The following is a 16339-nucleotide window of genomic DNA, read 5'->3' as shown; positions in this document are numbered from 1 at the left end:
ATTTTAAAAGATTCTGTGACTGTGTGGTGCTACGGTCGTTATTGATATAACTTTTTTAGTTCCGTTTGTATTCTTTCGATCTTTTTAATTTTAAGACGTCGTATACTCTCGCTGACCATTCATATTGGGAGGCCTGGTATCCCTTGATGAATGATTCGATTGGATTTTATATCTTACTGTATTACTTATATAATAACGTAATCTGACACCAACTCCGGTTAACTCGAACCCCCGGTAACTCGAACAATTTTTCTTTCCCCTTGGGAGTTCGAGTTAGCGAGGGACTACTGTATATATATATATAAATGTCCCAAATAAAATTTCCAATTTTCAGGATATTTTGCAGAATTTGGGAAATTTTTCTGTTCCTAGAGATAGTTATGCGCGCAAAAATGTAAAGCTGAAATTGAGATATTATTTAGCTGCATGTCTAAAAGTAGGAAGCTTTATAATAAACTGTCAAAGTTTCAGAAAAGTAATGCAAACTGGGAGCAACGCGCGACCCCTAAAAGTGACAAATATTTCAATGCGTGACCGATCTCATGCAAGGCTGGGCAAATGAATAAATTAAAGCGAGAAACTGAACAAGAAGACGAAGCGATTTAATAACAAGATTTTTATTCTTGATGTTAATCCTCAACATTTCCACCATTTCTTTCTAAGCAAACTGCGGCTCGTCTGAGCATGGTAAACACTGAACGGCGAACCACATTTGTCTGTCCTGCCTCCTATTATCCAATTCGTTGGAATTTCTTTCTTGCAAATCGCCTACGCTACCACCGGCAAATCTAGGCGAATGGACAGACAAATGATTCGCTGTTCAGTGTTTAGTATGCTCAGACAAGCCGCAGTTTGCTTAGAATGAAATGGTGGACATGCTGAGGATTAACATCACGAATAAATCGCTTTGTTTTTGTGTTCAGTTTCTCGCTTTATATCATTCATTTGCCCAGCCTTACATGAGATCGGTCACGCTAAAATCAACGATGCATTTAATCCACTGCGCGCAATGAAATATTTGTCACCTTTAGGGGTCGCGCGTTGCTCCCAGTATGCATTATTTTTCCTGAAACTTTGACAGTTTATTAAAAAGCTTTCTTACTTTTAGACAGCTAAATAATATCTCAATTTCAGCTTCACATTTTCGCGCGCAAGCCCTCTCAATATCAGTGGAAAAGAACCACCCCCCCGGTAACATAATTTTGTTGATGAAAAACCAAACTTGGCCTAGGTATACCAGATAAGTCTTAACTATCTCTAGGAACACAAAAATTTGCCAAATTCTGCAAAATATCCTGAAAAACGGAATTTTTACATTTGGGACATTTTTTTTGATACACCCTGTATATTGAGCTTTGGTCAGCTCAACTTTCTTTGGTTGCTGCCAACCTTGTACAAAGTGCTACTGGAATAGTTCATGTGTTTTCCAAATGCCAAAAACTGGCGCGACAATTCCCAGCAGATTAGGCGAGAATCTTAGGAATGCGCTGCTGTGTATTTCTAGATCCAATAAAAATCAGCGGGGATAAAAAAGCAAGACACGCTGATGTTTTGACGATGACATTCGGGTTATATAACTCATTTAAGATGTCTAATAAGTCAATGATGGAAGACCGCAATCATGACTGCACTGATTGTCCAGACGGTGAACCAAAAAGGGATCGTTCGTCGACTCCAATCACTTCAGCTCAATCGTTGAAAGCCGCTTGGTACGATTATTTGTGGATTTTCATCAGTGTGGGTTTCTATATAGCAGATGTTGTGACAGATATTTTGGTTTCTCTCAAGTATTTCCGCAATGGGGACTACATCTGGTTTTCTCTCACATTCGCGTGTGTCATGAGTGCTTCGTTAGTTATGATGATGTTCTCACTAAAGTGGTATTACGACGACACGCGTAAAGAAGCCAGCAAAACAGCCATTGTTTTGCATGTGCTACAACTTGGCCCGTTGCAAAGGTATTCAATGTTTAATATATTAATATATTTAATTCAAATTGCTGACAAAGCAATACCTCAATTCCAACATGGCGTCAACAACATGTTCCTGTCCGAAGACACATCACTCTTGCTGCACCAATTTTTCGAAGCACAGCAACAAAGAATTGCAACTAGCCCGTCACAGGAGCAAACATTACATGAAAGAGATACGGAAGTTGAAATAACAAAACAAAATGAAACGCAAGAAAGAACGTTTTCTGACAATTATTTCAATGAATTACTTATAAATGAAGTCCAGTCCATGCCAACACTCTGGTTAAGAAATTGCCCGGATTATAAAAGAGCAGATAAGAAAAAAAATAGTTTGAACAAATGAAATAGCTGAAATAACTTTCTGACCCAAAATCTTTTCCTGTATTTAGCTATTACTTTTACGACGTTTTCTTCTACGATAAAGAATAAGCAAGAGCATCGATATTTCTTCATACGCAGCCATATTGTTTTTATTTTTTTCGAACTTCGCGCGTTTTGTTTTGACCGTGGAAGTCACTGAGGAAAGAAAATTTTCGCACAATTCTTTTTTCGAGCGAAATTTTTCGTATTTCGCACGTCGTGGAATTAGCCCTTCACGCGAAGGCACGTGCGTGCATTTGTGCGCTGAGCAACGCTCATATATATTATATTATATTATATATATATATATATATATATATATTATATATATATATATATATATATAATATTATATATATATATATATATATATATACATTGTTGGAATTGAATAGTAGAGTCGGTTACACATTGTTGGAATTGAATAGTAGAGTCACCAGAGCGCTCAAACTTAAACAAACGAGCGTAGCATAAAGCTTACGGTGAACGTCTCGCGATGAGACTCTCTACACAATTCCTAGAGTTTGCGTGTACCACGCGTGGATGCCTCGCACACGACTCGAGGTTGTCAACAATTTCAAAATGGAGGCAAAAGAAGCCATTTCACCCACACGTTGTTTCGATATAATATATAATTTATAGACCTTCCGCTCGGGGAATTCGACGAAATATCACCCCCTCGGGCTAAGCCCTCGGGATATATCTTTCCTTGGGGTAATATTTCGTCGAATTCCCCTCGCTTCAGGTCTATAAATGATAAGAATCCAGCATTAATATACACTGGCGGTCAAAAAGAACTGTTCAAAACAAGTTAAAATGCTCTCAAATGAACGTAACTGTCCCTTTAAGAATATAAACGAGTAAATATAGACTAGATTACATGCTAAGCTATATGAAATATTAGTATTTTGTTGACCCTCCTTTGGCCTTATAATTGATGACGGCCTTACCGGCGTGGCATACTTTCTGTCTTTTCTTTCTAATCTTAACGGTCAAAAGAAATTCATCCTATGGACAGTCTTTACAGCAACGCATAAATCATGGACGCTTTATGAATGAATTTCTTCTTGCACTATCCCCTTGACATTGTCCCACAGATTTTCAATAGGGTTAAGGTCTTTTGACTGTGCAGGCCAATCTATTTCTGTCACTCCCTCATTCTGAAACCATTGTTTGAGTATATCTTGAAAGTGTTGCAGGTTGCATTACATTATTGAAATATTGCTTGGAATAAGAGAATTATCCAAAATGCCTATCAAGCTCTCTCCTATATATTCGCTTCTTCTTTATGAATTTGTATCTAAAAAGTTTTTTTTGACCGCTAGTGTACAATAAAAGATTGATTGTTACGATTCCTGTTACATACGATAATAGCAACATTTGAGCAGTTCTTTTTGACCGCCAGTGTATATCTTATCTCAGAAAGTGAAATTTTATTTCTATAAATCCTAACAAAATACTCCTAATATTGAAGAAGTCTGAACATTCTGGTTATTTAAGGATATAACTGGATATAACTGATCTGCGTGGTTATATTTCAGAAACAAAAATATGAAATACAAACATTTTACAATCAGTAACTGCATACATAGCATGAATAATGCTTGTAAACAGACTTTTTTAATTAAGAAGAAATCAGTTTATAGAAGGTCTATTTAGCTGTATGTTCTCGATTCTGTCACAGTGATTCTACAGAATGACCGATAAATATACCCTTCTCCTAATGTATTGTAGAACGTTCAAAAACACGAAGAAAAGGAAATGTCTTAAAAGGAAATAGCATTATAACATGAAGCATAAAAATATCTCAACCACATGCTGTGATTTTAATTAGTAAAACATATAACCATGCGTTGAATGACTGATTATTTTATGTCAAACTTTGAAACAAAAATTATACTGTAGAAATGTATCTACAAAAATAGCCAAATTCAAAAGCCCCTACATAGTTAGGTGGCATATTCTATAACTATATAACATAAAGGTATGTTCTTGTATTCCTGTATCTATCATAAAATAATTTACTGCAACCTTTTTGACTTTGGAAGTAGTTCATGTTATACATATAACAAGACGCCTGTTCTGGCGTTAACTCCGGCGCACGTGCCAGTCCTCAATATAGAGCTTCTGAACATAAACAATACAGTTCATATATATTCGCATTTAGATGCCTTGCGAACCTAAATGTTCGATCGCGAAATTCAAAAGGACATCGTACTTTAAAAAGTATAGAAGTTCAATTGTTCAAAATGTAAATAAACCGCATGATATATTCGCTTTGTCTTACACTTTGCCTTTGGAATTCGCGCTTATATAGTTATATTAAATCTTCAATCCTGTGCAAACTACGACGTTCAACGTGCCCATACACGACCACATCATCTTGTTAAACGGCGAAATAGCAGCGATATTATTAAAATAGGACCAAAATCTGCATGTATTAAATGTATTCTTACCCCAATTCAATCTAAACTTAGTCGAAAAGCATGAAAAGAACGGTTTATTTGTTGCTCTTGGAGGAATTGCCGTATCATGCGAGCGAAATCGAATCGCGCATCGGAAAATTAGCCAAAGCTGTGCACCACAACTCTTGGTAGATAAGACTGGGACGTAGCTAAATACGGTTACATACACATTTTAAATACTACAATGTTTCGCGCCATTCAGACTTGCGACGACGAAAAATAAAAAAAAATAAAAAAAAACAAAAAAAGAAAAAACAACAAAACAAAACCGGGGCGAATTTTCAACTCCGTCGCTGACGCCGGAGTAATTATTTACGTATGGTATATTCATATTTAGAGCATGCCATTGGTTAAATTAGTCACGTGATTGCATAGCATGTGCTTTTAGATTTATGCTTCGCTAAGCCTTTTGTTCTTCTTGTCTGTGATCTATGTATGTTTGTATAGCATTATCAATCATGAATAAATACGGTTAAATGTTCGACTTAGACTTCAATCTCCTAACAGTTCATATGACAATATATCTTGAAGTGCCTTGCTAGGCATTAACACCCAATTAATATATACATCACATTATAATTAGTAAGAAGAGCAAGAGCGACAAAAGAATATGGTTTCTCAAGTTAGATCCATTACCTGCACACCACCTATATCTGCTACATATGATTGTTTTGATACCTAGGTACTGGGAGTATTACAGAAGTGCCAGGCGCACCAGGAAGGAAACTGCAGATGGAGATGCCTATAGTATAACATTCGACAATGGCGTGACATTTCAATGCTGCGATTGTTTGAAGTATTTATTGAATCAGCACCACAAATGGTTCTTCAGCTGTATATTTTAGCATATAACAGGCATTTTGACAAAGACAATGATTGGTTGACAGCACTTTCTGCTTGTTTCTCATTGATATCTTTGGCATCATCAATCGTCTGTTATTACAAAGCCCTACGAGATGCATCTGAAAATAAAGGTAAACTACCTTTAAACATGGTAAACCACCTTTAAACATGGTTTGAGCCTGATTGAGTTGGGGGGGGGGTTTAAGGGAATGAATTTGTAAGCAGCTAATCTTGACCAATTAGGAAACTGCAAGTGATCAAAAGTCATTTTATATGTGCAACTTGGTACACTAACCATTAACAAAACAAAGCAAGATGGTTATGTTATTTTACCCCTTGGCAACTGGCAGTCAAGTCGTTGTGGCCAACGTTAACGTCTACAGGGATACGCCCCAAAATCCACCACTAGTTACAATGACATGTGGGCTGACGGTAAGAAGGGAGCGGGGACTGAATAGATGATGATTGGTGGGGATACACTGACACAAATTCTCCAGCCACACCAAAAAAACTGTTGTTGTGAACGGTGCTTAAAACTACTTATTTTATTGTAATAGGCAAGATGACATGGTGGGCGTTTGCCTGTCAGATTGCTTGGCGCATAACGATGGTGGCATCACGTATTGTTACCCTTGTCCTTTTTGCCTCAGTCCACAAATCTTGGATCCTTCTTTTCATTTGTCTGCATTGGTTTTTGATGACGTTCTGGATACGCTGGCAGAAGCCATCTTTTGATTCCAATAATAAAATCCTAAAGTTTATGTTCCCAATCGTTGTGGGATTCATATATGTTTTTTGTTTTTTCAATGTGAAAGATGGGTTAACTAGAAAACGGTTGATATTCTTTTATGCTTTAATGTTTGTGGAGAACTGTGTCCTTATGGGATTCTGGTTACCTTACCGCCACGAGTATGGTGTAGTATTTGTGGCAGCTTTAGGAGTGGTACTTGGTGGTTTTTTTATTGGTGTTATTGCGATGGTTTTGTATTACCATTGTTACCACCCTAGCTTATCTACACACGGGATATTCTTCAAAATGTTCCGAATGGTGAAGTGGAACTGACCAACTGATGACCACTTAAAATACCTTTAGGGCAGGCACTTACCAATGCGCAAACCGCGCAATTTCATAGAACCTATTAATTAAGGGAAGGGTTTTAAATTTAGTTAGTTAGGGTGTGACGCACACGCGAGAAGCGCGGACGAAGACCTTAGATTTTAGTACATTTTCTTTATTAAATTCTGTTGTTTGAGACTGTTTGTGACTTGTCGGGGACATCAGCTTGGGGGCAGCATTTTAAGGCACTAATTCTTGAGAGTTGGATCTCGGATAAAGAACGTTCGTAAAGTACCCAGGCGCAGAAGGAGCAGTTTTATCGAGAGTTAAAACTATACATGAGAAAAAGTTACAAATGCTGCGCCATTAGGCTCTGAGTAAAACCGGGCCGGAAGTTCAGGAATGCAGTAGTTTCAAAACAGCGAAATTGCCAAAATTAGTCATTTCTAAGTATGATGGCTCGTATATGGATTGGTCAAGGTTTTGGGGACAGTTTTTTGAAGCTTTAGCCTTTAGATAAAAGTACGATTCCACCCATAAGGAAGTTTACTTATTTGCGCGAGTTACTCGCTCCGAGTCAGACGGTGTGTTGAAGCCTTGCTATTCTCAGTGGAAGGTTACAATCGTGCCAAGTCAATCCTCACTGATAAGTACGGAAACGAATCAGCGATTAGAAATAGCTATGTGAAAGAGATATTAGAACTGCCCAACATATTTAACGTGAACACTCGTAAGATCGAGGAATTCAGTGAAAAATTGTCCTATTGCGTGCAAGCCCTTGCTACCATGCAAAAGTTAGAGCACGTTCAGGAGAATTTTGCCATGACCCTTCAGAAATTACATACATCTGGTCTTAGGAAACGGAGAGTATGCTCGAGTGAAAACCAACCCTACTCAGCGGAACCCGAAAACCCCTGCTCAGCGGAAAAGATTGCGAGCTGGTGGCGGAAAACACCATACAGATTATAAATAAAACTAGAGGAGGCATTGGTATTGGAAACATCAGTCAAAAAAGGGAGCGCGTTTATTGGCTGCGCGTTATATCAATGCCTCTCCTTAGCAACCACGTTCGCAACAACTAAAATTTGTATTAAAAAAATATATTCGTTTTTTTGGTCGCTTTTTGAGGAAAAAGGAGTGTTTTTTTGAACTGGTTTTACCACGTTAGACATCCTAAAATGATATTTTAGGAAAAAACATTTAGAAATAGAAAAAATTCGTTTAAAACGACATATTTTGCACAATATTGCAATTGGTGATTGGTGTGTCAAGCTGTGTATATTTACAATGTTTATACCTTTCATTTCTTTTATTGATGTAAGTGTATTTTCCCAGTGGCAAAATTTGTTATTTACCTCCAACGAGCGATATCGAAAAAGCCTTCCTGCAGGTGAGGATATAGGAACAGAACCGACGGTTCTCTGGGAGAATTCAGGCAGTGAAAAACTGACGGTGTATCGGTGTTCACGATGGCTCTGTTTGGATTAACCTTCTCCCCGTTCTTGCTTGGCGGAGTAATCAACAAACATTTGAACGCCTGGGAATAGAAATACCCAGACTTAGTTAGAGAGATCCGGGACAACCTGTATGTCCACGACTTCATGACGGGGGGTGAGAACGTGAAATCCGTGGCAGAGAAGCGAACAAAGTATTCGAAGATGCAACGCGTTCAGACTACACAAATGGCATTCGAATTTACATACGCTAGATCTATTGCAACACAAGTCCTGGTTTGCTCTAAGTCATGATTAGCAAAGAAGAATTTAACAATCCCACGTCTCGAGCTTCTTGTGGCACAAATGGCAGCGAATCTGGTAACAAACGTCTACGGATACTGGATCAATGGTCAGGGGGAGTACCGCCAATTTGTCTCCAATCGTGTGGCGAAGACCAAGGAAAAAGCTCATATCCAATGGCGTTACGTGTCCATTGTTCAAAACCCGGCGGACCTGGTAGTCGAGGCGGCAAATATATACTGGTCTCCAACTATCACTTTGGAGCGCTGTCAGAAAACCAGCGCTGAAGCGAAAGTTGCTCGAAGAGTCCTTGCAGCGACGGTGACAACAACGAAGGATCGTGACGAATTCGATGAACTAGCTCATGAACCTGTCAGAGTCATCCGAGTCGGAGCGTGGATAAGATTTATCAACAACTCCAAACCGGTAAGTGAACGAGAAAGGAGTCCCCTTAAGGCAGCCGAGATTCAAGACCGGTATCTTTGGTGGAGCAAACGTGCACAACAAGAAACAGCGGTTCAAGAAAAGATCGAGAAGAAGGCGAGAATCCGGTTAATCCTTCAGCTAAACGATCGCGGATTGTCGAATGTCGAGGTAGGATTTTCCTTCTACGAACTCATCCTTTCACAAAAGGGCTGGTCTACTGAGCCCATTTAGCGACCCTCCACGGCTGAGTCGGCATGATGATGGCTAAAATTCGATAGCAGTTCCGGATCCCACACTTTATTGCTTCAAATACTAAAAGATGAAATATCTATATAGCAACAATATCTAAAACATGCCTGTTAAATTTGTCAATATATAGCCTTTTTTATATAAATCTCAACTTTTGGAGGGCATCATAACTCTCAAAGGATAGGTTTGGTTGATCAAGTTTTCGCTTGGATTCCACAGTTGGGTTAAGATAATAAATTTAAAGTTCTCGATTTTTGCCCCGAGGAATGCAGTCTTGCTGTACTGTTCTCCATCCTCGGCACGAACTAGCGACATAAATCTGTGAATAGAAAGTTCAAATAACAATGACTTAAAACACCCAGGTCCAAATAACCCGATGCATTTAAAATTTTGCAATCTTGAAAAGTGACAAGAGGATAGATCACCCAAGAATTCTTTAAATCGTCTTTTCTATTGTCAAAATTGACTTTAAATCAAGCTCACAAGCATGTCGGCTGCATGACTGGAATCGTGAAAGTTGTCAACATGTTTTAAAAATATCGGGTCTGGCCGGTCGGTAGCTATATATAGTTCGTAAGTTTTATTCGGAGAGTTTTCTACATAAAGAATGCATATATAGCGCGCTTCCGCGACAAAGTATTGAAGTATAGCTGGAGAACATTAATTTCAGGCAACCTCTAGTACCGAGTGTAAATTCGCTTGTTTTGGAGCGGAGGTAAAAAGACCCTGGGTACGAGGTTAAATTGGAGGTAGTCCCACTATACTGAATACCTTGGATGAAAACATGACAGGCATACTTTTAAAGCTGTACGATTTCAACATTCAAAAGCTCACGATACCTATATATGAATGCATTAAAACCGAAAACACACAAAATGTTGAAAAAACCTGTCATCCTTAAGGATTTCTTTAGTCATGATTGTGTTTAGCAGGCCCTCTTGAACGACGTCGAACTTTATTTTGACACTTTCGAACATATCAACTGCCATCATGTCCAGCACCAGTGGTTTCCCGAAACTATGTAACAGAATTGAATCACCGCAATAAATATTATGGAAAAATTCTAAGAAAATGTGATATTTTCGAAATAGCGTATATAGCATACTATAGCTAGTCATTCGCTTGGATACAAATAACCTAAACGGACAACTTACCTAAAATAGAGAGTAGTGCGTAAAACGAAAAGCTTTTAATTTTTTATGCGAAAACCAACGAGAAAAATGCCTTGAATATAGTGTACTTGAACATCGGAGAGCCTAGATAAACAATTCTCTTTGAACGAAACGCATGCAGATCGCGTTAGAAGACCTAAAACAGAAATGTCCACATCTAACTCGAACGATCATCTCACCGTACAGCTCCCAGAATAGCAAGCCGTATGACATCCGGTTCCATATTGCTTGGATTCAGGGCGTTGAGAAAGTTTGTATCACGATAACGCAGAAACGTAGAAGTTTGAGTTGAAGAATCGATAAGAAGAGGCCATCTGAAATAATGAAACGTATATTATAAAATATATAGGGTGCAATCTATTTTACCAGTCATAAAACTGTGAGCCTTCAGAACTGCAGGTCACCGTAAGTTTCTCAACAGTTTTTACTCAGTATAAGCTGCGAATTTACATCAATATATATAGCGAGGGACAAAGATAGAATACCTGCCACTTTGAGCAATTTTACCACCAACGTCCCTCATCAGGACATCATCAAGCTCCTTTATAGACACCTTTATCCCTACTAGTTCACTTGCATCTTCGCCGCCTTAAGAAATGGAAAATTCAAGTCACTATGTCCCACAAATTAAGTTAATGGTATATACGCCGTAGGAACTTGCTCTAAACATTATAGCAATTCGAACCATGCAGAGCCGGTTTAGTCTGCAAATTTCATAATTTGTCTTTTCCAACGCAAGACTAATGATAAATGTATATTGGTACGAGAGCTTTTTGAATATAGCACCTTAAGATTCTTTGAGGTACAGGCTTTTTTGAAGTATAAAGAAATTAAAGGCTTACCGGTATTACCGACTCCTTCTTTTCTTTGCTCTCTCAATCTCAATTTCAACTAAAATGAATAAAATGATGAAGCTGTATATTTTGAAAAAACATGCATTCGTTGGGAACATAGTTAAATGACACGACATTATTAGAGAAAAGGAAAATAGAGAATTAATGCCTGCATAATGATTACCTGCGCGAGTTTATCACGTGCTACCTTGCTGTTTTGTTTTGCTGTTTCCAACTCCAGCTCGGCATCATGAACAGTCTGGATCGAAAATTACTTTTGAGAAAGATATTTCATTTTGATACAATATTCGTCTTGGGATATCACGGGTTGGGCTTGTCTTTGAGGAGCTACCGCCGCATATATTATAATATTGTCTTTTTCAGAATAAACAAATGTTAGTGATGGAAGACGCTCATTTAGTGGATAATATCAAGACCCAGTTATTGGAGGACAATATAAGTGCTATAAAGTTGGGTTAAATAAGGTTCTTATGCAAGAATGGTCTCACTTAAACAATAACTATAGTGTAGCATAATATGGTAATAAGGTACTTTACATCAAATACCTGCAAAGTAATCTTTATTTTCTTCTCATCTCCCATAGCAACGCATTTGTCATGTTCAAATATCCTCTTGTTCAGCTCGCAATGTGCTTTCTCCAGCTACAAAACATCGAACGAGACATGAAACATAGTTTGTAGGGTCACAAATCCTACATCACGGCAAGTAACTATAGCAGAAATTAAATTAAAACACTCGGAGACACGAAAACGGGCTAAAATCTGATTCGGTGGTATATATACTTACTCTCATTTGACAAGCTTTGTCCTCTTTCTCAGCTTCATGTAATTTCTTTTCTAACCTGAAATTTAATACAAAATATCAAAAAGATAATATGCATAATAAAAGGGAAGCAAGAAGCTATAAATATAACTATGTATCATGATTATCGAACCAGCCAAGTGGTTGAAAACAGTAAAACAAAACTTTTTTAACCATTATAATAGCAGCGACATAAAACATAAACAAAAACCTGTCACATTCTTGCTTTTGTTGCGCCTGTTCCTCCTCAAGTTTTTGTTCTTTATTTTCTTCAAGTTTTTTCAATAATTCGTCTGTACGTTGAACATCCCAGGCCTTTAGAAATTCTTCCACAACTGCAATTGCCGCTACCTGCAATTTACCCACTGTTGCTGATTTGTACTAGTTGAAAATTTACTTCAAGAAGCTGCAAGCTCGGTCACTTATTTGAAAGCCCCGTTTACACTGCATTTAATCCATACGCGCGCCACAGCTAAACGTGGTACCGTACCAAATATATTTGCGCATTTACTGCAAACATTGCAAAACTACTTCCGCTTGCCGTCGTAGATTATTGACGTCGTAGATCTTAAGGTCCCTATTATCTGCGCTCAGGTCGAGCACGAATAAAATTGGTACGGGTATAGCAATTTTAACTGCGCCGTATCAAAAGATAGCGTACACAGGCAATCCGATTGAGAGTAGTGTAAACGGGACGGTATAGTTTACCTGGACAGGAGATGTTCCATCACTAGCATGAAGGCGAGGATCACCACCATTTTCCAAGAGCAACTGAAATTGAAAAGTTCGCAGATAAAAGCTATTATTTTTCTTTGCAAATCGATTGGTTCATAAATGATTTACCTGGACTGCCTGCAAATGCCCGGCGAAGGCAGCTCTCCACAGCGGTGTGCGCTCATAACGGCCTCTGGAATTGATCTCAACTCCCTTGTGAAGAAGCAGCTGTATGGTACTCGCGTGTCCTCCGGCTGAGGCCTCCGAAAGTGGAGTGTTACCGTTCGCGTCTTCGCAATCAGAGAGGCTTAGTTGATGCTTCTTTATGTGTAGTTCTCGCACTGTTTCTGGTATATTTTCTTGCTTCTTGTCGTTGGCTAAAGCCTGTTGAAAGAATCAGGATACTTTTATGCATAAACATTTGCGGAATTCAAGAATGACAATGACGAGTTTCCTTGCATAGAATTGCACAATCCTTAATTGTGTTATTTCGAACAAGCTGAAGCGTGAATTTCAACTCTGAGTGTGAAGGGGATAATGGGTTTTAATCCTTAGAGATGGGTTGTAATTGTGAATGCTTTTTTTTGTCTTAAATATGTTAAGCTTAAATGGGCAATGAACGTGTACAAATGTACAAAAACATGCACTTTATGTATGTTTTTGTACACCTGTAAAAAATGCACAGACCTCATTCAAGACACAATTGATTTCCTCATCATCCCCATCAAACGCAGCCTCCAACAAACGTTTTCTCCACTTCATTTCTTGAGCTTTTTTCTTTCTTTCCTCTTGTTCTTTCTGTCGCTCCTTTTCCTCTTCCTCTCGCTCCCTTTCAACCATTTGCAGCCATGCCTGTAGTCAAATGACAGTGTAATAATATAGCCATGCAGGTATGCTCTGATTAAAGTAGAAATGCGTGTAATGTTTCCACTGTCCCATCGGAGGACAGATTTTAAAACTCGACTTTCCTTACAGGAATTTAAAACCTGGGACTGAAATAGATAGGACTTTAATCACCATATGAACAATCGAAAGTTTCAAAATCTGAAATTGTCTACAGTAACTCAGTAGGTACGTTATGTTATGACCTATAAACTACCTCCTTCTCTAATTTCACCATAAGTTCTTCATAATCTTGTTTATCTTTCTTCAACTTCTGCACTCTCTTCCGTGCAAGATACTTCCTTGCTGCTGTTTGTATGATTCTTGCCTGGTCATCTTCTTTGCTCCATTCTTTCTGTAGTTTTATGTACGGTTTCAATAAAAAACTGGGTAAATCGTCGGAGCCCCCCCCCCCCCAGGGATAAATCGCATGCTTAGAGTTTGGTTCACAAATGCGGATACACTTCGACAGGCCTTTCAGTATCTCGTGGGCATGCACTGGAGTAAAAACCTCTACATCATGGAAATGAACTAAAAAGAAGAGCCTTATTTGTCTTCTATACAATTTTAACAGACCGCCGGGGCTAAGATAGCTGAAGATGGCGTTCTGTTAAAAACATCAAACATGCAGCCATTCTCGTCGCTATCTAGAGCCTTCATTTTAAATTACTTCTTTTAAATTCCAATTGACCTACGAAGGCGCAAAACCTTTTACCGAGGGTATTCCCTCTGCCCCCACCAGAGCGAATATTTCGCTCCTCAGGGGGTACACGTGGGGAAGAGCGAGCATACGAATTCGAGGTGTCTGGGTACGAGGCGGCAAAATGTGCGATTTGCTCAAGGATTGGCTTTTCCCTCCATTTTGAATGTGGTAAAAACACGTGAAGAGTTTGCAGAGTTTATCTGGGAGTTTATTTGAAAAACTGCAACTTTATTCCGGCGGATGCCAAGTGAGAAATTATCAAGCAAGATATATATTTTCTTCAAAGCCACTGGAAGCCAAGCGAGGTAAAAATATTACTCGAAATTAAGTCGTTTCCACAAAAGTCTAAACTCTAATAAAGCTATACCTATGGAAGCAAGTTTGCTAACCCAGTAAAGTTACCATCTTTTTAGTGTTATATAACGTTTGATTTTGCTGGCTATAACTGCAAATAGTAAAAGTTTCTTCACCTATCAATTATATAAATATGGTATTAAAAATTAGGCTAAATTAGAAAATATTGCAACTTCTCTAAACTATTCCTTATCAGAAATTCTGAATAGGTTTTCATTTTTGCACATGAAAGTGATTTAGGCATGCAGCCACACATCTAAGACTAGATTTCCCATACCCATGGGTTGCATACTATCTTGGGGGGTGAGACCATCATGGGTCAGGTAATATCAGACTTTTTATCAGCTTTTTGCTGTGGGATGAATTGCATTTGCACACTTTGGCTAATAACAGTTTAATGTTAAGATGCATTTCTATTGCAATAAAAAATGAACATATATGTTTCGATCAGCTAGAGTCTTAATTATATATCTAAACTTTTCCCTGGACTGTAAAACTGGAAAAGTTATGGAATTTCTTCTGAAATTTTGGAACAGCACCTGCACCTGTATAATGGGGATGCATATATAAATTATGTCCCAGCTATGAATTATTATGGAATATTAAATTTTGCCATTTACTCGGCTACTCCTTGGGTATTAATGACCATACACGTTGTCCTTCATTTACTGGAAAAGTATTAAAACAGTATATAACCCAATTGGTGCAATATCAAGTTGTGCATAGTTGTAGTCAAATGGTGAATTCTTGAATCAATTGTTTTCATGTTTTTTATTCTTCACGTTTTTGTTTTTCACATTTATTATTAATTGCCCTTACCAAAGATAGCTGGTTTAGACTGCTATAATGATTAATTAGGTGAATTATGCTTTGATTGTGCTACTTTGAGTGGCAACCAGGCTAGTTTGGCACTTTGGCTAGCACCATCACAACATATGAGATGATTATTGAAAGGTCCTATTGAGCCATTTATATATTATGAGGCTATGAGCCCTTGCATGGAGCCCATTATAAATATATTGATGCAGATCAGCAGATGGAATGCAAAGTGTTGTGTACTAAAGATTAATGGCAGCATTTTTTCTAAATTCAATGTTTTGTTAATCCTTTTGCTCCAAATTTATTTATAGTTTATATGTGGTGTGATTTTTACAATATTTGCAGTATCTATCATGTTACCATAGCAACAAAAATGAAAATAAACAAGATCGTATATTGTATTGACAATATTATTCCGATATTTCAGTAAAAACACGCTCTCACTTGAAAGTGATACGCATTAATATTCTATGACAAAATACCTGCGGTTTGGCAGATTTTGTTTTCCCGCCAGCCTTGCTACCCGATACTCCTGCTGCAGCATGTTTGGCTCCCTTCGGGCCCGTGTTCGGGGGAGCCTTTGAAGTCCCCTTGCCTGTCGTGCGAGATTTCGTCGGCGAAACTGACTTTATATTAGAGACCGGCTTTGCGGCTCCCTTTTTACACGTTTTTGAAGTAGGAACTGCCTTTTTTGGAGGCATTTTGACAATGAGTAGTCAAATATTAGTCACGTTTCAATATGCGGTCCATGCATGTCAAATGTAATGTTTATGCCGTTATTTTTGGCGACGCATTATACGCTTTTCAGGCGATTCGGCGACTCACAATTTTGGCGTATTTTTAAGGCAACACTCGAGGTCGAGGAGGAATATCCTCTAAATTGTCGCGTCCTATTTTTTTAAAGTTTCTGTTATTTAACCTATTTTATGCA

General features: G+C 38.2%; 2 protein-coding genes across 3 annotated transcripts; one reads left to right on the top strand and one right to left on the bottom strand.

Moving 5' to 3' along the window:
* The first annotated feature begins 5408 nt into the window (after positions 1-5408).
* Positions 5409-6704, top strand: LOC114522803 (XK-related protein 7-like). Its single transcript, XM_028543551.1, has 3 exons — positions 5409-5420; positions 5547-5772; positions 6199-6704. Exons 1-3 carry the CDS (start codon positions 5409-5411, stop codon positions 6702-6704), a joined length of 744 nt encoding a protein of 247 aa, XP_028399352.1.
* A 388-nt stretch (positions 6705-7092) lies between these two features.
* On the bottom strand, positions 7093-16169 carry LOC114522906 (putative IQ motif and ankyrin repeat domain-containing protein). Of its 2 annotated transcripts, XM_028543688.1 has the most exons (14): positions 15891-16169; positions 13750-13887; positions 13338-13502; positions 12780-13034; positions 12645-12707; positions 12148-12287; positions 11922-11976; positions 11681-11776; positions 11299-11373; positions 11124-11172; positions 10767-10869; positions 10461-10595; positions 9998-10126; positions 7093-9428 (listed from the first exon to the last, which is right to left on the bottom strand). In XM_028543688.1, exons 1-14 carry the CDS (start codon positions 16107-16109, stop codon positions 9257-9259), a joined length of 1794 nt encoding a protein of 597 aa, XP_028399489.1. In that variant the 5' UTR covers positions 16110-16169; the 3' UTR covers positions 7093-9256. The 2 variants fall into 2 exon arrangements, 1 of the variants encoding a protein (XP_028399489.1); XR_003686956.1 differs by lacking the exon at positions 7093-9428 and having other exon boundaries at positions 10037-10126; positions 10264-10595.
* Between the last annotated feature and the right edge of the window lie 170 nt (positions 16170-16339).

Source organism: Dendronephthya gigantea, unplaced genomic scaffold, assembly GCF_004324835.1.
Source record: "Dendronephthya gigantea isolate DGI-Jeju-01 unplaced genomic scaffold, DenGig_1.0 000024F, whole genome shotgun sequence".
Taxonomy (NCBI): Eukaryota; Metazoa; Cnidaria; class Anthozoa; order Malacalcyonacea; family Nephtheidae; genus Dendronephthya; species Dendronephthya gigantea.
The sequence above is the reverse complement of the archived record's forward strand: the minus strand, read 5'-3'. Positions and strand labels throughout refer to the sequence as shown.